This window comes from Panthera leo, chromosome A2 (genome assembly GCF_018350215.1).
Source record: "Panthera leo isolate Ple1 chromosome A2, P.leo_Ple1_pat1.1, whole genome shotgun sequence".
NCBI lineage: Eukaryota > Metazoa > Chordata > Mammalia > Carnivora > Felidae > Panthera > Panthera leo.
In genome coordinates, this window is record NC_056680.1 from 8,460,549 (window position 1) to 8,480,896 (window position 20,348).

Below are 20,348 nucleotides of genomic sequence, written 5' to 3' on the forward strand. Positions count from 1 at the left end.
CGGGAGTACTGATGGGAAGGAAGGCAGGGCACGGATGGGGGACCATGAGACGGGAGCCTGGGGTGTCATCAGAGGACAAGGCACTGGGGGGCGGCTGCCAGGGCACGTACGTCTGGAGTGAGCACAGAGTAGCTGGGCGGGAGCTGGTCCACGGACACAGGGAGGCAGAAGGGGCCGGTCCTCAGGCGGCCGTGCTGCAGCAGCGGGATCCACTGGGGAGAGGCCAGGGGTCAGCGATGGGGCCGGCCAGAGGTGAGGCGGGCTGGGGGTGTGGGGGTGAGGGCGGGCGGGGGTCTCACAGTAAAGCCCACGGGGGTCTCCAGTGCGGTGCCCGGCCGGGGCTGGCAGCTGACGTGGTAGAAGGTGAACAGCAGGTGGTGGTTCTCGGTCACGCAGGCCGGAAGGCGAAGCTTGAACTCCTCGTAGAACTCTGGGGACCTGGCAGGGGGTTCTGCTGGGAGCTGGGAGGCCCCTTGCCTTCCCCACCCCCTCCTGTGAGTGTGACCCCGGTGCCACCCGGCCCCACTGTCGGCTCCCTGCCTCCGGTTCTCCTACGAGGTCTCCTGGAGGTGGCCTGCTCCCCTCCTCTGCCCCTGTCCCCTGTCCCCTGTCCCGTCCCTGCATACTTGTTGTGGTAGACCACCGGTGTGAAGGCCTCGCGGGTGAATTCGCTGCAGCTCGACTTGCCAAAGATGACCTGGGGGAGGGCGTGTGTGAGGGACCTGCCGGGGACAGCCCACCCGGGACGCCCCGCCCTCCTCCCCCAGGCCTGGCCACTGACCGGCAGGGCCTGGCTGGGGTCCTCGCCCGCCATATACTGCACTCGCACGGCGAGGTTGCGCACGGAGCCCTGGCGGCTGCTGAAGTTGAGGCAGTGCGGGTACACGTACAGCAGGTTCCTGCGGGGGCAGGGGGGCATCAGAGGGACAGGAGAGGCCGGGCTACTGGCACAAGCCGGGCCTGGGACACAGGGGGAGAGTGGCCACGCAGCTGGGACACTGAGGGCCGGGCGGTTATGGGCACCAGGCGGGAGATGTGACTGGCAGAGAGCGGGGGACAGGTGGACACCCTTAGAGCATAGGTGGGGGGACAGTGCAGCAGAGGGTGGGAACACAGAGGGACTTTGGGGGCACTCATGAGGCATGGGGAGGTGCTGAGCAGGGACAGATGGGTGCTCGGGCTCAGGGTTCCAAAAAGTGGCCCAGGCAGCCACCTGGGCTGACCCACCCCTCCCTGGGCTCAGGGGCCTGACTGCCCTTCCCCCGGGAGAAGCCACTAGGGTTATGAGGCCTACCTCTCAGGTGGAGACACTGAGGCCAGAATCAGAAGTGGGGGGGAGGGGGGATGAACGTTACTCCCATTTTACGGGGCGGGGGGTGGTGGTAGAATAGAGGCACACGCCCCACAGTCATCCAGGGAGCAAAACAGCAGTTGGCACTTCTCCGGGGCACATGTGGGTCCTGGAGCCAGGCTGTATGGCCTCGGGAGAGTCTTTGCCACACCTGTACCCTGCCCCACACCCCCAGCTTGCAGCCAGGCCAGCGCAGACCCCAGCATCACAGGCCTGCGGCAAGGGTGTGAGCAAGTCAGCTACCATAATGGCAGCAGAAAAGCCATCCGGGGAAACCGTCGGCGCTAAGACTCTCACTATTATCATCCACTTCTGCTGGCCTGTTACTGTCGTCACCACAGGTGGGGAAGCCGAGGCTCAGAGCTTCAGGTTCCCCCCCGCGGGGCCCGGGCCTATCCCCTCCCAGCGCCCCCCAGTCCACACCTGGCCCCAAGCCCCAGCCAGCGTGATCTCAGCGTGGCCCAGCCGGACATTCGCCTGATGCAACGGTCGCGCCACCGCCAGGCCCTTGCACAACACGGGGCACGCAGCCGGCCGGTTAACGATTGACCGGGGGTTATTGGGGTGTCAGGGCATAAAAGGTGGCGGCAGTGGCGCCGTGGCCGCACCCTCAGAGCCTCAGCCATGCCCGTGCTCGCACTGTGCCTGCTGTGTGCCCTGGCCACCGAGCCCTGGCCCTCGTCTGCAGCTCCCGTGGGGAGCCTGGAGCCAGCACAACATGAGGAGCTGACCCTGCTCTTCCACGGGACCCTGCAGCTGGGTCAGGCCCTCAACAGCGTCTACAGGGCCACAGAGGCACGGCTGACAAAGGCTGGGCACAGTGTGGGCCTCTATGGCCAGGCACTGGGGCTTCTGGGGCAGGAGGTCAGCCGGGGCCGGGATGCAGCCCAGGAGCTACGCACAAGCCTGTTGGAGATGCAGGTGGGCACTTCACCTGGGGCACTGTGGGGTAGATAGGAGTGTGCAGCACAAGTGCCTAAGGTAACCGACTGTCTGGGTTTGCCCAAGATTGAGGGGGTCCCAGGAACACAGGACTTCCAGTGTTAAAATTGGGCAAGTCCCAGGCAAACAAAGGCAAGTTGATCATCCCACTAACATCCACTATTTATCGATCAGATGGAAGAGGATGCCCTAAAGCTCCAAGCAGAGGCCACAGCCCAAGCTCTAGGGGAGGCGGCGCAGGGACAGCGGGCGCTGCGGGAGAGCATGCTGCGGCTGGAAGGCCAGCTGAGGGGCGCTTGGCTGGGTCATGCCCAACAAGAGTTTGAGGCCTTGAAGGTAAGAGGCTCCCAGCCCTGGTGGAGCTGGGACTCTGATTTCCCAGGCAGAGCTTGCTTCTGAGCCTTGAGTCCCCGAGCTATCCCCAGGTCCGTCTCCCGGTGCCATGGCCTCCCACCTATATGACCCTGGGCAAAACCCCTGTCCCCTCCCATGCCTCAGTTTCCCCATTTGCAAATAAGCGTGACAACTGACGTCTCAAAGCGGAGACAGGGACTCAATACAGACAAAACGCTCCGCATGGGACAGGGGACATGGAAGTGACTCAATAAATGTATACAGTTAAGAGTAACCGGGTCTGTGTCTCGAGCGCCCAGTAGCTACCCAGCCCTGCCTTTTGATAACCCATATCATACTTATAACAAGTATAACATAGTATAACAAGTCCCATTTCATCCCCATTTAACAGATGGGGAAGTGGAGGCCAAAGAGTAGCAGTGAATGGCCAGGTCACACGGATACAGTCTGAGGGGCAGACGGCCCCGGGCGGCGTCGGGGGATGGAGGTGGGGCGGCCCCGGCTGAGGGTTCCGTCCTGACCCCGCAGGCCCACGCTGACAAGCAGAGCCACATCGTGTGGGCCCTCACAGGCCACGTGCAGCGACAGAGGCAGGAACTGGCAGCACTGCAGCACCGGCTGCGTCAGGTCCAGGAGAGGTGAGCCTGGAGGGGGCTGGACGCACAGGACAGCCTGACGGCAGGTGCGCGGGGCAGCTGGGTGGGGACCCCTTTGCCTGGGCTGAGCCTGATCTCCCTCCCCACCCCACCCCCACCCAGACTCCACACGGCGGCACTTCCAGCCTGAGCCTGCCTGCGTGGAACTGAGAACCAGTCACACAACCGAGGGACGCTTCCTTCCGTGCCCCATGTGGCCCCTGCACAAGGAGCTGCCTGTCCACTGGGGTCGGCCAGGGTGCTTCTGGCCACGGAGCAGAGACAGAAACAGGCGGGGACACAGGCAGAGGACATGGCCCCGTCGTGGAGGGGTGGAGGCAGGACATGTGATCCTTCATGCTTACACACCGCCCCCCCCCCCCCCCATTAAAGCAGAGTAGTGCCATCTCACTCTACGTGTCTCTGTGCGTCTGGGAGAAAAGGTACCTTGCTTTGCAGGATGCACGGATACCCCCATTCACGTGCCCAGCTGGGCCCTGGAGGTTGTACCTGTAGCTGGTATGGGGGGCGTAGACCTCACGGGCGGGGAACTCCAAGATCTCCTTGGTGGGCCGGCCCCTGGGGTCTGGGTAGGGCTTGACATGAAGCAGCTCCGGGGAGAGGCAGAAGTGCGGGTTCTCGGGAGCCGGGGAGATGTCGATCTTGAGCTGGGCTGGGGAGGGAGTAGGGGGTTTGCACCTGCCTGGAAGCCTCCCAGCCCAGCCCCACCCTGTCCGGGCTTCAGGATCAGAGCTCTGGCTTTTCCATAATGCCCCCTAGTGGCTGTCCTTCAGGTGCTAAGGCCAGCGGTCATCCTCAATTGCTGTACCTTGCCCTTGCGTTTGATCACCTCTGCCCTGGGGACCCAGGTCCCCACCGCCACCATGTCCCCCATTTGACACACGATCTGTCTTATTATGTTTCTTGTCTGACTCCCATTAGGGATCCCTGAAGTCAGGGATTTGTGTATCATGGTCACCACGAGGTCTCCAGGGCCTGGCACAGCAGGTACTCAGTGTGGGTTTGTTGAGTGACTGCGTGAAAGTGACACCTCTCATTTAGGAGGTGTGGCACGCACCAGTCACGGGCCGCAGGCGCCGCAGTAGAGAGGATGGGCGTCGCATGTCAGCCAGGAACTTGAAGAGGTCCTCATCGCTGAGCCGCTCAGCTTCCTGCACAGGACACGCCCGCGTAAACTGGGTCCCTGGGGCCTGTGCGCCCACAGTGGGGTGACAGGGGTTGTGCCTGGGCACCCCTCCCTCAGCCCCACGGCCATGACACCTGCCTGCTTAAAGAAGTTGGTGACAGTTAGCGTGGCTGGGCGGAAGCTGGAGAAGCTGCAGGTGTCATCCCCACCACTCGTCCGATCCTGGGGCCCCCGACGGCGGCGGTCAGTCCAGGCAGGTCGGCGCTCTAGGGGAAGTGGTGACAGTGATGGAGGCGGCAGAGATGAAAGAGAGGCGAGGAGGGCCAGAGAGACGCGGGGACTCAACGTTGTACCAAGTCCAGCCAGCAGAGGGCGCATCGTCCCCTCCCCGGTAGCCCCGCCCCTGGCCCGTCAGCCCCGCCTCCTCACCGCCCTCGGAGTCCGAGTCGCGGTCCGTCTGGCAGGCGCTGCTCACGATGTTGGCCAGGTGAACGGCGGTCCAGGCGAAGGGCATGCGGTAGCGGCCCAGGCGGGTGCAGAACTGCTCGGCTGCCAGGCGCAGCTTCTCCAGCTTCTCTTTGTTCTGTGCGGAGACCCCCCCAAGCCCCCAAGTGCTCAGTGCCCCAGGCCTACCGAATCCAGGATCCGCCCTGCCCGGTGACCCCTTCGCCACCCTGCTCAGCCTCCACCTGCTTACCTTGGCCGTGTCCACCTCCTTCATCACCATGTATGGCTCGCAACACTCGCTGATGTCCCCCTGCTGCAACACCTTCTCCAGCTGGGGGGCCGGAAGGGCCAGTGAGGCGCTGCTGGGACCCCAGCCTCCCACCCCATTCCCACCCACTCACCTGGACCCCTCACGGGCCCTCAGACACTCCATCCAGCTAGGACTTTTGCTCCAACACCTCCCATGGTTCCCACTGTCCTCGAGATTGAGCAAGAGTTGGCTTGCCCCGCCAGCTGCCCCTCCCCATGCTTTGAACCCACTCCAAACCCCCGTCTCCGTAACTTCCCTACGTTTATACTTTTGTTAGTATAAACAGAGGCCACTCCAAGCATGGCTGGACTCCAGTCCTGACCACCTGGAGGGTATGGGAGCCCGAACAGGTCCCTAACCCATGGTGTACTTCAGTTTCCCCCTCCGTAAAATGGGGGGGCCACGGCAACCCCCACTTCCTGGGGCTGTTGTAAGGATTAGAGGTGGCAAGCCCTGCGTACCCTGACCGACCATGAGCCGTGCCTGCCTGTAGGTGCTCAAATAATGCCGTTAGCGTAACCTAATAGAACGTTTTGGGGAAGGAAATTTGAGATCACTCCTAGAAACAGAAAATCTCACACAGATGTGCCAACTAGGTCTTTCTTCCCCTGATAAACTGAAAAACTCCCAACTTAAAAAGAGTTTCAAATGTTCATCTGCACGGGCCGGGATGCCGTTTCTCCCCAGGCCGCCCACTCATGGGTCTTGGCCTGGCTGTCACCTCTCCACGGAAGCCCTCTGTGATTTCTCCCCACCTGGGTCGTGTGAGGAGCCTCTTCTGGGCTTGCCCAGCTGCCTGTGCTTTCCCCACAACACACTCATCACCCTTCTTGATGACGTGGCCATCTTCTTCCACGAGAACAGGGCCCACGCTGCGTTTACCATTATCCGGCGTTTACCATTATCACCCCCTGGCCCAGCCCCAGCAGGCACCTTGATGACCAGGAAGATATCAGGTGAGGGGTAGGTCACGGAGAAGATGGCAGAGCGGGCCAGCGTGGAGATGGCAGGGTGGGTGCCATGAGCCCGCAGGAGCCCCTTCACAGAGTCCGAGTTCAGGTCAAAGTAGAAGTTTTCTGAGATCTGGGGACACGAAAAGCAGCTGGGCCACCACCTCCAGGAAGCCCACTGCGGTGCAACAAGGAGGAGGGTCGGGGTAGGAATGGGAAGAAAGGGGCTCCTACCTTCTTTTTCTCCCGCACATCATACAGGGCCAAGATGCCAAAGATGGGCTCGATTTCGATTTCAAACCTACGGTGAACGGGGACTCTCTGGCAGAGGCTGTCCCTAATACTTGTACCATCCACACACCCCAGTCCCTCTTGAGACCCGGCCCAGCCTTGGTGCATCGTGGGGGGGGGGCATCTAATTTCCACTGGGCCACAAAGAATTGCTGCTTACCGGCTTCCAGGAAAAGCCTGTCCCGTTTTGCAAATAGGGAAACTGAGGCATGAAGCCCCCACCCCCCCCCCCCCCAGTAACTCACACAGAGCCCTTCCCCCGAAAATATGGCCCTTGTTCAGATGGGATGGAAGAAGCTTTTGTCACGAGAGTGCCCCTCATCGTGAAATTCTCACCTCCTGGGCCTCGCTGTGCCCCCCTCTCTGGGGTGTCCTCTACCCCCCTGGGCTGAGCTCTCACTTCGCTTGCCTGCACTGTCCCTGTAACCACCTTCCCGTCTTATTCTGCCCTGCTGGCCCCCACTCACCACGCGAGCCCTAAGGAAGCATTTTAAAACTTAAAATGTGAGGGACGCCTGGGTGACTCAGCCGGTTAAGCGTCTGACTTCGGCTCAGGTCATGATCTCACAGATCGTGAGTTCGAGCCCCGCGTCGCGCTCTGTGCTGACAGCTCAGAGCCTGGAGCCTGCTTCAGATTCTGTGTCTCCCTCTCTCTCCGCCCCTTCCCCACTCACACTCTGTCTGTCTCTCTCTCTCAAAAAATAAACATTAAAAAAAAAAAAACCTCAAAATTTGAGGCTCCCCAGTGTGCTGAAAACAAAATCCTACAGGGCTCCATCCCGCCCACCTCTTGGCCTCATTTTTCCCCTCTCCAGACATCTCCCAGCCTTTGGGTGTGCCCTGTCCTCCCACCCAGAGGGCCCTGTATGGTCATCCCACGGTTACAGGTGCTGGATACGGTAGGTAGTGTTTGTTGAATGACTGGATATTCAAAGAGCTGGTTCCCAACCCTACTGCTTGGGACGGGCCTCAGGCCACACCAGGGCCTCCCTTTCCTGCCCCCATCCAGGCAGGAACTCAGGGTGGGGAGGGGCAGTGCTGGGCTTAGGTCCAAGGCCACATCCTGTTCAGCTCAATTCCCACGCACTTCTGGCAGCTTCCCGGGGGGGGGGGGGGGGGGGCTGATGTGGAGGGGGCCTCGGTCAGCTAGAAGTCAGGTCCAGGGTCACCAGCGCCCCCTCTGGCCTGGGTCGTGGCAGAGCCAGTACCAGATTCTGGCCTCCTAAGTCATGTGATCTCGGGCACAGTGACTTCCACCCTGTGCCTCAGTTTCCCCACCTGCGCCTACCTCACAAGGTTGCGGTGAAGATTGGAGGTCGTACGTGTGCAGGGCTGAGAACGCAGCCCGGCACATAGTTGGCGCTTAAGGACCCGGTGGCTTTGAATAACGAGAAAAGGAAGTCATTTCCCACCTCAAAGCGCACGGATGACCTCACGGGTCTCAGGGCGCACACGGTAACAGCCTGGCTTGAGTAGTGGGCCCCAAGTGTGTGCCCGCACCATACCCCACGCGGGGCCTCGCGGGTCTGGAGGGAGGCGTGGGTCAGCACACTTACTTCAGCGACAGACACTTGACCAAGATCCTCTGTCCGAAGTGCTCACGGGGCGGCTCGGGGCGGCTGCAGCGTTCCACGGCCTCATCCTGCCAAGAACCGGGGAGGGCAGCTGGGACACATCTGTTACGAAGGGCTTGGAACGTGGGGCCCGAGGCCAGCTCTGCCCCCCCGACCTGACTAAAGTTTCTTTCAGTTCCTGTCTCTGTGCTTTGGCACATCCCATTGCCCCAGGCTGGAACCCCTTCTTCTCCCCTCCTTGTCATCGTCCAGGTGGCGGCTTAGCGGGCACTTCCTCCCTGATCGCTGAGGCCTGAGCAGGGACCTCGTCCCGGCGTTCACAATGTCACACGGCCGGGACCCAGAGGGCCATGTGAGGGCCAATTACCGGCAACTCATCATGACATTACTCCATCTGGATTGCAATTTCTTGGTAGGAGGGTCTCTCCTCCACAGGGCAGGGACGGAGTCTACCCTGTTCATGGCTGGACCTCCAGGACTTGCCATTCGTGTCGGTCAAGCAAATACAGAAGTATACAGTAGGCACCTCCTCAAAGTTGGTTGGATAAACACAGACGTATACAGAAAACGTTCAATTAACACTGCCTGGACATTCACAGGGGTATATACTAGGCTCCCGACAAATACCGTTGAATAAACGTAGGAGTATACAGTAAGCACTTGATAAATGGCTGGATGAAAACACAGGTGTCTATACTAGGTTCCCAATAAAAGTTAGTTGGTAGGGGCTGGCTCGGTCAGTGCAGATGTGACTCTTAGTCTCAGGGAGGCGAGTTCGAGCCCTGAGTTGGGCACAGAGATTATTTAAAAAAAAAAAAAAAAAAAAAGCCGGTCGGATAAATACAGATACTGGAGACACATTAATTGCTGAAATGCTGTTTGATTAAATAAAGGACTATAGGGGCACCTGATGGCTCAGTCGGTTGAGTGTCCGACTTCGGCTCAGGTCAGGATCGCACGGTTCGTGGATTCGAGCCCCGAGTTAGGCTCTGTGTTGACAGCTCAGAGCCTGGAGCCTGCTTCGGATTCTGTGTCTGCCTCTCTCTCTGCCCCTCCCTGGCTCACATGTGCACACATGCACGTTCTCTGTCTCTCTCCAAAATGGGTAAACATTAAAAAAAAATTTTTGTAAATAAAGGACTATACAATAGGTATACAATTAACATTGTATACCTCTATTGGTTGAATAGAGAAGTATATAATAAGTGCCCAATAAATGCTGGGTGGATAAATAAAGGAGTATATATAAAATAAAAGCCACTGAATAAAAATACACGGTATACACTAGGTGCCCAATAAATGTTACCTGGATAAATATACTCATATATAGTAGGTGCTCAATAAATACCAGTTTGATTAAATTGTTTTTTTTTTTAATTTTAATTATTTTTGAGAGACAGAGCATGAGAAGGGGAGAGAGGCATAGGAAAGAGAGAGAACCTTTAAAAAGAAACCTTTTTTTAAATGTTTTATTTATTTTTGAGAGACAGAGTGTGAGTGGGGAAGGGGGAGAGGGGGAGAGAGGGAGAGAGAGAGAGAGAGAGACGCCGAATCAGAAGTAGGCTCCAGGCTCCGAGCTGTCAGCACAGAGCCCGATGCGGGGCTTAAACTCATGGACCACAAGATCATGATCTGAGCCGAGGTCGGACACTTAACTAACTGAGCCACCCAGGTGCCCCCGAGAGAGACAGAATCTTAAGTGGCCTCCATGCTCAGCACAGAGCCCAACATGGGGCTCAATCCCACGATCATGACCTGAGCCCAAATCAAGAGTCAGACACTCAACGGACTGAGCCACCCGGGCACCCCAATTAGATTGTTTGACTAAAGAGAAGGCTATACAGCGGCATATATTAAGTATTGGTTGAATGAATATAGGAGTCTGGTAGGTGTCCAATAAATGCTGGCTGGATAAATATAAGGGCATGTAGTAGGCATCCAATAAAAGGAACTGAATTTTAAAAAACGGGGGTATACAGTAGGCAACCAGAGAACGTTGGTGGGATACCAACATACCACATAGGGTCAGTCGCATGGGTACTGGCCTCGGGGCCCGTGTGGGCCTGTGGGCACCCACCTCATCGGGTGCTGGGTAGAGGGCCAGCAGGGCGCGGGGCCGGTGCTGTCGCCGCAAGGCCTCGTTCCGCCGGTCCACATCTTCAGGGGCTGTGCGTTCCAGCAGCGAGGGCAGCAATGAGTCAGCTGCCAAGTTCCTCAGGTCGAAGATGCCAGAGGCCCCACTGCTTCGAGGGGTGTCATCCAGGGAGCCCGAGGAGTGGCGGGGGTCATCCTGCCAGGGGAGAACGCACAAGCACTGAGCGCCAGCTGGATGCACCTCCACCCCACTCAGAGGCGTCCTCATGCCCAATCAACGGATGGGAAAGCTGAGGGTCATGGGGTGGGGTTACCACTACAAGGGTCACTGTGAGGCTTTGCTAAGCCTCTTTCTAGAACCTTCCGCCCCTCCTTCACCATTGTTGGAGGAGGCTACTCCCAAGCTTACGTACTCATCTGGCCAATCAGAACACGACATCTGCCGGCCCCAGGGATTGGCGGCAAAGTAAGGCCATGTCTGGGTTGGGCCAATGAGAGCCTTCCGTGATGCTTTGCTCACTGTTGTCAGGGGAGGGAGAGGTCTTCCCATTGGAGCTGTCACTGGCTCAGGGCCCTGTCTCACCTCCTAGACTCGGTTGTGGTCAGAGCCAGACTACCCTGGTTCAAATTCCCACTCAGCTCTGTGACCCTGTGTCCCTGAACCCAATTCAAAGGCCCTCAGCTTCCCCACCTACATCTAAAACTAGTAACAATGGAAACAGTAACAATAATTCTTGGTAGGATTATCGTTGGCATAAAGTAGGAGCCCAGTGAATATTGGTTGACAAAATTTCGGCTCAAGACCCACCAGGCCAGTGACATTCTCCTAATCACCGCGCTGTGCCTTGGTTTCTTCCTTTCTTTCTCTTTTTTTAAAAAAAAAATATTTATTTTTGAGAAAGAAACACAGAGCGTGAGCGAGAGAGGGGCAGAGAGAGGGAGACACAGAATCCGAAACAGGCTCCAGGCTCTGAGCTCTCAGCACAGGGCCCGACGTGGGGCTCGAACTCACGAACCGCGAGATCGCGACCTGAGCCGAAGTCGGACGCTTAACCGACCGAGCCACCCAGGCGCCCCTGGGCCTCGGTTTCTTATCGGCAAAACGGGTATTGCCCTGCCTCACGGGATGAAAGATGAGGACCAGCAGAAAGTATTTAGTACACGCTAAGCACTTAATAAATGTTTATAATTATTACCCTTAACTTTTAACCCACGGGGCTGATACGTTTCCTTTTGGAGTCGAGACTGTTTGGGTCACTGCCCGTCACATGGGACTGACAGCTGGGGCCTAGAGCTCACACACACCCCTAAGGTGACCCCTGCCCGGGGCTCCCTCACCGAGTCCTCTGGGCCGGACCTCTCATCCCCAGAAGTGTCCTGCTCAAAGACCTGGCGGGTGAGGCCCTTTTGCCGCTCTCGCTGCGTCTCTGTGGTGATGGGGCTGAACGCTGCACTCAGATGCTGGTACCTGGGAGGAGGTAGGGCTGGGCGGGTAGCAGGGAGAAGGGCACACCCCCCCTGCAATACACCAGAGAAGATCCACCGGAGAAGTCTGGCCGTCCTTGTGGGGACAGTGGCCAACACACAGGAGGACTAGCCCAGCGGGCTCTCCTGGGCTCAGACCGGGCCTCTTGACCCTCTCCCCTGAGCTGCCCCCCGAGCCAGACCCACCTCCTGTGGGCGATGATCCAATCCTCCGTGTACATCTCCACCGCGGCCCTCACCTGGGCATCCAGCTTTCTGCACAAAATATAATCAGGGTAAACAGAGGCAGGGCACAGTGTTAATCCTTCCAGTGGCCTGAGGTGGGTCGTACCCCCCTGCCTGTTATAGAGAAGTGGAGACAGAAGCTCAGAGAGGGAGGGTACCTCACCCAAGGCCACACAGCCGAGCCAGGAGTTGAACTTGGGGCCATTGGAGCTTGACGGAAAGGGGGTGCTGGTGAGGGGCATGGAGGCAGAACTGAGTTACAGACAAGGAGGGCATGGCGCCGAACGCACCCATCCTCGGGGGTCCCGGGCTCCGTGGTCCGGCATTCCCGGGGCTGTAACAGCAGCTCGAGGTCATCAGCTGGAAACTCGGCCAGGTCCCGGAGGGGCCCGGGTTCGGCATCTGGAGGCCGGCTCAGGAGCACATCCTCGAAGTCCAGGGGCTCAATGACTTCAGTGAGTGGGACCTGGGTTGGAGCAGAGTGGCTGTGGCCCCCGCCCTGGGGGCTGAGAGTGGGGGTGAGCGTGGGCTTGGGCTCGGGTAAGAGGGCGGTGGGAGCCATAGAGAGTGTTGGAGCTGTGAGGAGCCAAGGAGGACAGTGACCTCAGACTCTCTACCCGCATCCCAGAGCGGCCTGCCCCGCCCCTCTTTCCAGGCAGGAAATCACACCCTGTGCCTGGAGGGGCAGGGCTCTGCTGGAAGGAAAGGCCTGTGGGCTGCAGCAAAGAAAGACAATTCCTAAGGCTCCCTCCCTCTCCCAGCGGCTGGAAGTACCTCCCATCCCCCAACCCTGCCCGGTCCCCATCTGGGTGGTCCAGGCAGCAGGAGGTGGGGCGACCTCAGGGTGACCACCCACGGGGCTGCAGCCAGGGGACTACCCTCCCCACTCACGGAGAAAGAGAGCGGGGACAGTCCCTCCGGGCACTAGTGGGAGGGGCGGGTGTGACCAAGGCCCGGCAGAGGGGATTCCCCACGTCCCGCGTCGGCCAGAGAGCAGGGTCCTGGAGGGGTCACCTCCCAAACACGTACCCCCAGGGAGCCGCTGCTGCGTCTGCTGGAGTGCGGGGAGCCACTGTGCTCCCGGGACACCTGCTTCCGTACCTCCGCAGCCACCGTCCTGCGGGGACAGAAGGGGGCCACTGGGGACACGAACACTTGGGCAGTGGGGCCCGGAGAACTCCACTTCGGGCCAATAAATCCCTTCTCCGAGACGAAAATCCAGGCTGTGGAAGGGAAAAACCAGGCCACGGACCAGGAGAATCTAGGCTTCAGAATCCACGGATCTCAGCCCAGAGGTCCCAGGACCACCCCCAAGCTGGGCCTGGGGCCCTCCCAACCCCCACTAAGCACAGATGGAAGGAATTGCTCCCGGCAGAGCATGAGGGTCACAGATCCTTCTCTATCCCTGGCACCCACCAAGGGTCTAAGTCCTGGCTGGCCGGCTCCCTGGTCCCCAACCTCCGCTCCCTCATCTGGGGGACCCGCGTCCACCCTGCCTCCCATCCAGAATATGCGCCCCGTCCCACCCTTGCTGTGGGGCTTTGGACAAGTTACTCCTGCCTCTGAGCCTCAGTTTACCCATCTGTACCTGAAGGGACCTCACAAGGCTGCTGTGCAGAGCCGAGCAGGGGGCTCGGCATTCAGGGGTCACTCTGTACCTCACTGTCAGGGAGTCGGAGACAACGCTGAGCGTGTGTCAAGAGGCCAGGAGGACCCGCAGGGCACACGCAGGAACCAAGGTCCGTGCGGTGGCCTTCTTGGGCCACCTGTATCTGTGCCGGCCTTCACAGGCAGGGAGGACAGGGTGAAGAGGGAAGACCCACGGGGGAGGGGGCCAGCACAGGAATCTGGGACTTGGTGGGGCCGGGGTCCCCCAGGCACTCAATTCCTTCAGCTGAGCTTAGAAGGAGGGGAAGGAGAGAGAGCCACACAGTTATCTGCGGAAGAACATTCCAGGCAAAAGGTACGGTAAGTACAAAGACTCTAAGGCTGCGCTGTGAGCTCCTAGACCCCTGGTCCCCCCGGGGTCTCTATGAAGGCAGGATGAGGGCTACGTGTCCCCAGCAACAGCCCCGCATATAGTAGCTACTCAATAAATATTTTAAAACGTTAAGCTATGTATTTTTGAGAGACGGAGGCAGAGAGAGCACAAGGCGGGGAGCGGCAGAGAGGGGCACACAGAATCTGAAGTAGGCTCCAGGCTCCCAGGTGTCAACGCAGAGCCCAACACGGGGCTCAAACCCGCGAACCGCGAGATCATAACCTGAGCCGAAGTCAGACGCCTAACTGGCTGAGCCACCCAGGTGCCCCTCAATAAATTTTTCTTGGTGAAATGAGTGAATCCCTCCCAATCTTCCCCCTGGTCCAACTTGACTGAACCCACTGTTAGAAGCCGCAGACATTTTAGCTGTGTGGCTTTGGGCTGGTGAACACCCTTTCTGGGCCTCAATCCCTCTTAAAATTGAGAAGGCAATTGCCTGGGTGTTTGGGCCTTACTCCCTTCTATTTTCCACTTTTCTGTGTGCCGGGGAGTTTTCCTAATAAAAAGTTATACCCCCAAAAAAGCATGATGCTGGGGCACCTGGGTGCCTCTGTCCATTAAGTGTCCGACTTTGGCTCAGGTCACCATCTCACAGTTCGTGAGTTCGAGCCCCGCATCGGGCTCTGTGCTGACAGCTCAGAGCCTGGAGCCTGCTTCGGATTCTGTGTCTCCCTCTCTCTCTGTCCCTCCCCTGCTCGCGTGCTCTCTCCCTCTCAAAAACAAATAAAATAAAAACATTTTTAAAAAATACAGAAATAAAAATTTTAAAAAAGCACTATGCCGATTGCCAACCTATGGCCCGTGGGCCACCGATGAAATGGATGCGTGCAGTGGGGCTCAGGTAAGACAGGTGGGGGCGGGGGTCACCTGGAAGCCTCTGAATTCAACTCTGTGTAGGTCAAACAAACTTGACCGTGACCCTGATCCAACACGGGGGCCTCCAGTGGAGACCTCAGCCTCACTCCTCGGTCTCCGCGTTCTATTTATTTTCTTTGTTAATGGTCTCAGAGTCTTGCTTCTACTGGTTGGGGCTTAGGGGGAGATGATGGAGGATCTTCTAGGAAATTCAAAGGTTGTGCAAAATGAGGTACGGGCCCTCAAGTTCCCAACGCTGGGGCTGCCTCTTCTGGAAGCCTGGGCACACAGGGTCTTGGGGGATGATTTATGAAAGACGCCAGGACAGGGCACCGGTCTGTGCCCTGGTCCCAGACGTTCTACAGCTGTTACCCCAGAGCAGGGAGAGGGGAGGAGGGAGGGCGGGGCCACTTCATTTTGTCTTTGGCCCCGGCGAGATGTCCCCAGAGTGGAAAAAAGGCCAGGTCCTCAACACCGTGGCCCAGGAGCCAGTTTCCCGTGTCACAGGGCTCTGCGCTTGGGAGCTGGGCAAGCATGGACGGGTGGCAAGCACCCCCTTCTCTGGACCTCTGGGCTCAGGACAGTACCCACACCTTAATGAACTGTTCTGAGTGTAGGGCTTGGCACACAGTAAGTGCTCAATTAAGGCTTGCTGTAAGCATGTTGCCTCAAAAGGATCCTGAGAAACTGGAATCTCTGGACCTTCTTTTTACGCCAAAAGGGGGTGAGGCTCAGAGAGGGGTGGTAAGGTGCTCAGGGTCACACAGCAGGTGGCCAGGATCAAACCCCTGGGGGCCAGAGGGCAGGGTCTGTGCCCTCCAGCATCTGCCATCCCACGTGGCCTGTGATGGGGAGCAGGGCCGAGAACAGGGGCTCAACCTGCCTCTTCCATGTCCACACTCGCCCCCCACAGTGGTCCCATCCAGCCTCCGGGTTTCGGCACCATCTAAACAATGACAATCCTCGAGTCCGTTCGGTGGGATCCCTGCCTCCTTTGCGTGCCCTCGCGGGGTCCTGCAGGCATGCGCCATCACCGTAACCCTGCCTTCCCAGCATCCTCCTGTCTCCCTAAGGGCAGCCCCGCCCTCTGGGGTGCTCAGGACCCGCACCTGGGAGGCACCCCCAATGCCCCTCTCTTTCTCATCCCCACATCAGATGTGCTTCAGACGCCCCCGTGGAGCACATTTTTAAAAAGGAGGCAAGACGTTGAGCTGAACGTGGTGGTTTTTCTCAGGAAGGGATTTCAGAATTGCAATGGCAAAAAATGTCAAGATCAGGCGGTGGGTTACAGCCGCCGGTGAGATAAATCCTCCAACGGGGAAAATCGACAGCCCTATGTGACACTGTAGAGACGCTCAGAGGGGAAAGGGTAAGCAGTGGCGTCACTGGGAAATTCATGAGAGACAGTGGCCCTCACCCCAGGGCTGGCCACATTAACAGAAGTCTAGCCTCACCGGGGAGGAGGATAAAACCAGAACCAAGAATGGCATAAGCCTCTGACGTTACGTGTTCCCACCTGTGTAAAAAGCGAGAGAACAGGGGTGCCCGCGTGGCTCAGTTGGTTACGCATCCGACCCTTGATTTTGGCTCGGGTCGTGATCTCGAGGTTCGTGAGTTCAAGCCCCACGTCGGGCTCCGTGCTGACAGTGCGGAGCCTGCTTGGGATTCCCTTTTCTGCCCTTCCCCCGCTCTCTCTCTTTCTCAAAATAAACAAAACTTAAAAAAGATAAAGACTTAACTTTTTTAAAAAAGAAAAGACTTTTTAAAAAACTTAAAAAAAAAACCAAAAAGCAAGAGAAGAATATGAATCCTTATAAAACCCCAGTGATTCCTCCTTATACCCCACCCCTAGCCTTCCTGGACCATCAGAACATTCTAAAGACAAAGAATCAGGGGCACATGGGTGCCTCGGTCAGGTGGGCGCCCAACTTCACTCGGGTCATGATCTCACAGTTCGTGGGTTCGAGCCCCGCATCGGGCTCTGTGCTGACAGCTCGGAGCCTGGAGCCTGCTTCGGACTCTGTCTCCCTCTCCCTGCCCCTCCTCTGCTCACGCTCTCTCTCTCAAAAATAAATAAACATTAAATAAAGACAAAGAGTCTGCCTGCCCGTGAGGATATGAAGCCACAGGAACTCTCATCTGCTGCTGGGGGGACAGGGGTGGGAGGGAGCCATTTCCTTGAAATCCCAAAGACCCCTCTGGAATTTTCAACGCATGTCTCATTGCCCTCCAACAAATCACTACTTCGAGAGTGACCTAACCGCTTTGAGTCCAGCCTGCAACAGTTAAACACACGGGGAGCCCGGGGGGCTCAGTCGGTGGAGCATGATTTCAGCTCAGGTCACGATCCCAGGGTCGTGGGGATCAAGCCCAACGACGGGCTCCGCACCGCGTTTGGGGCACCTCGGTGGCTTAGTTGATTAAGCATCCAACTTCAGCCCAAGTCATGATCTCACGATTCATGGGTTTGAGCCCCGCATCCAGCTTTGCACTGACAGCACGGACCCCGCTTCAGATTCTGTCTCCCTCTCTCTCTGCCCCTCCCTCACTCGTGCTCTCTCTCAAAAATAAATACAAACGTTTTTGAAAAGTGTAAAAAAAAAAAAAAAAAAAGATTCTCTCTCTCCCTCTTTCTCTGCCCCTTCCCCACTCGCTTGGGTGTGGGTATGCACTCCCTCTCTCAAAAATAAATATAATGAATTGATTGATCTTAAGGTCATGAGCTCACGGCTCGTGAGATCGAGCCCCACGTCGGGCTCTGTGCTGACAGCCGAGCCCCCTTATGATTCTTTCCCTCTCTCTCTCTCTCAAATTAAATGCACTTTAATTAAAAAAAGAATACTAAAAAAAAAACTAGCTACACCTATGTCAACAGGCTCTGGTGATTCCCGACGGGACGAACATACAATAAATATATTGTAAGTACTGGCCACTACCACCGTTCCATATCGTACTTTACTTTAAACAGTACAAGTGAAAAAACAAGTTATATTGCGCGCAATAGCGTCTGTCCACGTTATTACATGTATAAGAATTTATGGTTTTAAGTGATCTCCCCAAACTCTTTTGAGAATCTGTTCATTAGGAAACTGGGGGACTGTTTAATATTCGGGTTAACACGGCCCTGCGGAGTGAATGACTGAATGAATGAATGAATAGATGAAAAGAGGTCCAGGTCTGAGCAAGGAGACCCCGGTGTCCACTGGGCTGCAATGGAGACCCTGTCGGAGGATGACCGGAAGCCTTGAGCCATTTGCTTGTGGTTCCCTGGGGCCCCAGGATCATTCTCTGCTCTTCTTACCCTGGGCCCTACAGTGTCCGTTCCCCAGGACTTCTCTCATTTATTTGAGTGGAAGCCCGGACCCAAGGACAGAGACCGCGTAGCAAAGAAATGGGTTCGGAGATGCCAAAGGTCCAACACAGACAGACAATTCAGGAACATGAAGATAGCAGAACACAAAAATCGCCTGACCGCTATGCTCCTGACCCATGGCTACACCCTTCAGACCGCTTCGTGACTTCCACCCCGCTCAGGATTCAAGTTAAAGTCCTCGCCACAATCCACAAGCTGCAAGATCTGCTCCCGCTGTCCCCTTCCTTACTCAGCTGCAGACTGGCTGCCCTCCTCAGATGATCTATAAATACACTATGCCTGCTCCTGCCTCCGGGCCTTTGCACTTGCTTTCTCGTGTTTGGATTGCATTCCCCCCACGTTTGGGCACGGCGGCCTCCCTCACCTTCGGATCTTTGCTCCAATGTTCCCTTATCACCCCAGCCTTCCTGACCCGCCTCCCAGGTCTAAAATGGCTCCCATCCTCTTCATCTCCTTTCCCTGCCTCGTCGGTCCCCACAGCGCTTATCATTAACATACAATCCATTTTATTGTGCTACCCCTCCATCTACCTCACTGTATCTGCCCCCCAGGGTGGGATCTTTTCTCGTGTCTCCATCACGCCAGCTCTGGACCCACAGGGTGCCCTCTCACTTGGGCGGGGCCAAGACAGGTCCCCTGTGGAGAGGACCCCGGGGCAGTCTCTGATCTCTGACTGGCTATGGAGGCAAAGAGGGGGAGCAGCTCTCCAGCCCCAGTCTGACCGCCCCCCTCGCAGGCTGAGTCTCTTACAATCTCCAGTGGCCACGGAAATGGATCCCCCAGCGCCTGGCGCCCGTCCCCTCCCCCGTCTGCCCACCAGCTGGTTCGGTCCCCAGCCCCCACTCCCTCCATTCAATGACCCATCCATTCCCAGCGCGTCCAGCCGGTGCTGGGAGAGCCTGAAGCAGGGCTGGGGGCGGGGGGACATCCACAGCTGTCCCCCGCTCCCCAGACAGCTGGGCACGAGACGCTGACAGTGGGAGAAGAGCACGGGAAACTTCCCGAGGGGCCTCCAAGGCCCCCAAGAGCACCATCCCCGTTCCCAAACCCCGGCGCCCGGAGCATCTCCACCCCACGCCAGTCGCACGAGGGTGGGTCGCAAAGGTCCCTCCCTCTCCCACGCCCTGGGGCTCAGAGACCCGGGAAGGTCTAGACGAGGAGGGGCGCGGAGGGCTCCCGTGACACGCTTTCCCTGCGCCGCCGCCTCCAGGAAGGCCCCCCGGACACGCCCCCACGCGTCCCCCCCCCCCCCCCCGGCTCCCAGGGCGGCCCTCGGCTCAGCCGCCATCGCAGCCGCAGCCCCGCCGCGGCCCCGGAGGGACCCCCGCCGCGCCCCCTCCCGCCTCCCGCCGCCCTCCGCCCCACCCCGTCCCCGGCCGGAGGGAGCGGGTCGGACTCGGCCAAGGCCGAAGGGGCTTGAATGGGGGGCGCCGGGCCGGGGAGGGCGGGGCTCGGACACGTGCGGGCGGCCGCGCTACCTGTTGATCTTGTGCGCGAAGGCGCGGCGCTCGGCGGCCGCCATGGCGCCGCGCGCGTCCCGCCGCCGCCGCCGCGCGCACCGTCCCCGCCGCCACCGCCGCCGCCGCCGCCGCCGCCGCCGCCGCAGCCTCCCGGTTCTGGGCTGCCCGGGCTGGGCGGGGCCGGGGCCGGAGGCGGGGCCCTTCCGGGTGTGCCGGGCGGCTCCGTGCTGCCCCTGCCGGCCGGAGGGGCGCCGGGGCCCCGGACCGCCTCCGCGCCCTGGGGGCTGAGTTGGGGAAACCGAGGCTCTCAAGGGCGCAGGGAGGGAGAGACGCCGGGACCGAGGCCGGGGGTGTCGGACCCCGGGGGACGCTCTTTCTGCCCTCGGACTAATCACCGCGCTAATCCATAATAATAAGTATGATCTCGAGCATTTATTGAGCACAGCCCTGCAAGTCACAGGTGCAGGCGGAACTATGGTTTCCCCATTTTACAGATGGGCAAACTGAGGCACGGAGGTGTTCAGACGCTCGCCCAGGCCGGAGTGATCGCAGGGGTCTCCGAGGCCACTATGGGATGTGCCCTAGTCCAGGGTGACGGAAGCAGAGGGGTCCAGGGGGGCTCTGAGGGGCCGGGCGATGTGACTGGCGCCCGAGTGAGCCAACCCAGGAGGCTGGCCCGGCCCGGCTGCTTCTCCTGGAAGGAGGATGTGGGGATGTCTTGGTTTCCTTGTGGTCTCAAATCTCTCCCCAGAGGTCCCTCTCCCAGCCCCAGTGCAGCAGTCTTAGAGAATTCTCCAGCCCCCGCTCATCCTCC

The 20,348-nt window shown here is 58.6% G+C and overlaps 2 protein-coding genes across 4 annotated transcripts in view; one reads left to right on the forward strand and one right to left on the reverse strand.

The window, feature by feature from the left end:
* Positions 1-19,596, reverse strand: part of DOCK6 (dedicator of cytokinesis 6) — a 43,103-nt gene extending 23,507 nt beyond the window's left edge. For all 3 annotated transcript variants that reach the window (XM_042928470.1, XM_042928469.1, XM_042928471.1), the window contains exons 1-18: positions 19,553-19,596; positions 12,835-12,922; positions 12,096-12,271; positions 11,767-11,835; positions 11,434-11,563; positions 10,079-10,291; positions 7,984-8,069; positions 6,371-6,437; positions 6,120-6,269; positions 5,127-5,207; positions 4,859-5,012; positions 4,568-4,695; positions 4,361-4,454; positions 3,793-3,955; positions 782-899; positions 627-697; positions 300-438; positions 111-212 (exon numbers count right to left, since the gene is read on the reverse strand). In XM_042928470.1, the coding sequence (XP_042784404.1) occupies positions 111-212; positions 300-438; positions 627-697; positions 782-899; positions 3,793-3,955; positions 4,361-4,454; positions 4,568-4,695; positions 4,859-5,012; positions 5,127-5,207; positions 6,120-6,269; positions 6,371-6,437; positions 7,984-8,069; positions 10,079-10,291; positions 11,434-11,563; positions 11,767-11,835; positions 12,096-12,271; positions 12,835-12,922; positions 19,553-19,596 (2,073 nt within the window). The remainder of the gene's footprint in view (positions 1-110; positions 213-299; positions 439-626; positions 698-781; positions 900-3,792; positions 3,956-4,360; positions 4,455-4,567; positions 4,696-4,858; positions 5,013-5,126; positions 5,208-6,119; positions 6,270-6,370; positions 6,438-7,983; positions 8,070-10,078; positions 10,292-11,433; positions 11,564-11,766; positions 11,836-12,095; positions 12,272-12,834; positions 12,923-19,552) is intronic.
* Positions 1,966-3,433, forward strand: ANGPTL8 (angiopoietin like 8). Its single transcript, XM_042928472.1, has 4 exons — positions 1,966-2,272; positions 2,468-2,629; positions 3,176-3,285; positions 3,406-3,433. The coding sequence occupies exons 1-4, from the start codon at positions 1,976-1,978 to the stop codon at positions 3,431-3,433; spliced, it is 597 nt and encodes a 198-aa protein (XP_042784406.1). The 5' UTR covers positions 1,966-1,975.
* Positions 19,597-20,348: the final 752 nt, after the last annotated feature.

Coding starts and splice junctions, on each gene's coding strand:
- ANGPTL8 (XM_042928472.1), top strand. CDS start 1,976: ATGCCCGTGCTCGCACTGTGCCTGCTGTGTGCCCTGGCCACCGAGCCC. Junction 2,630..3,175: donor AAGAGTTTGAGGCCTTGAAG/GTAAGAGGCTCC, acceptor CTGACCCCGCAG/GCCCACGCTGACAAGCAGAG. Junction 3,286..3,405: donor CTGCGTCAGGTCCAGGAGAG/GTGAGCCTGGAG, acceptor ACCCCCACCCAG/ACTCCACACGGCGGCACTTC.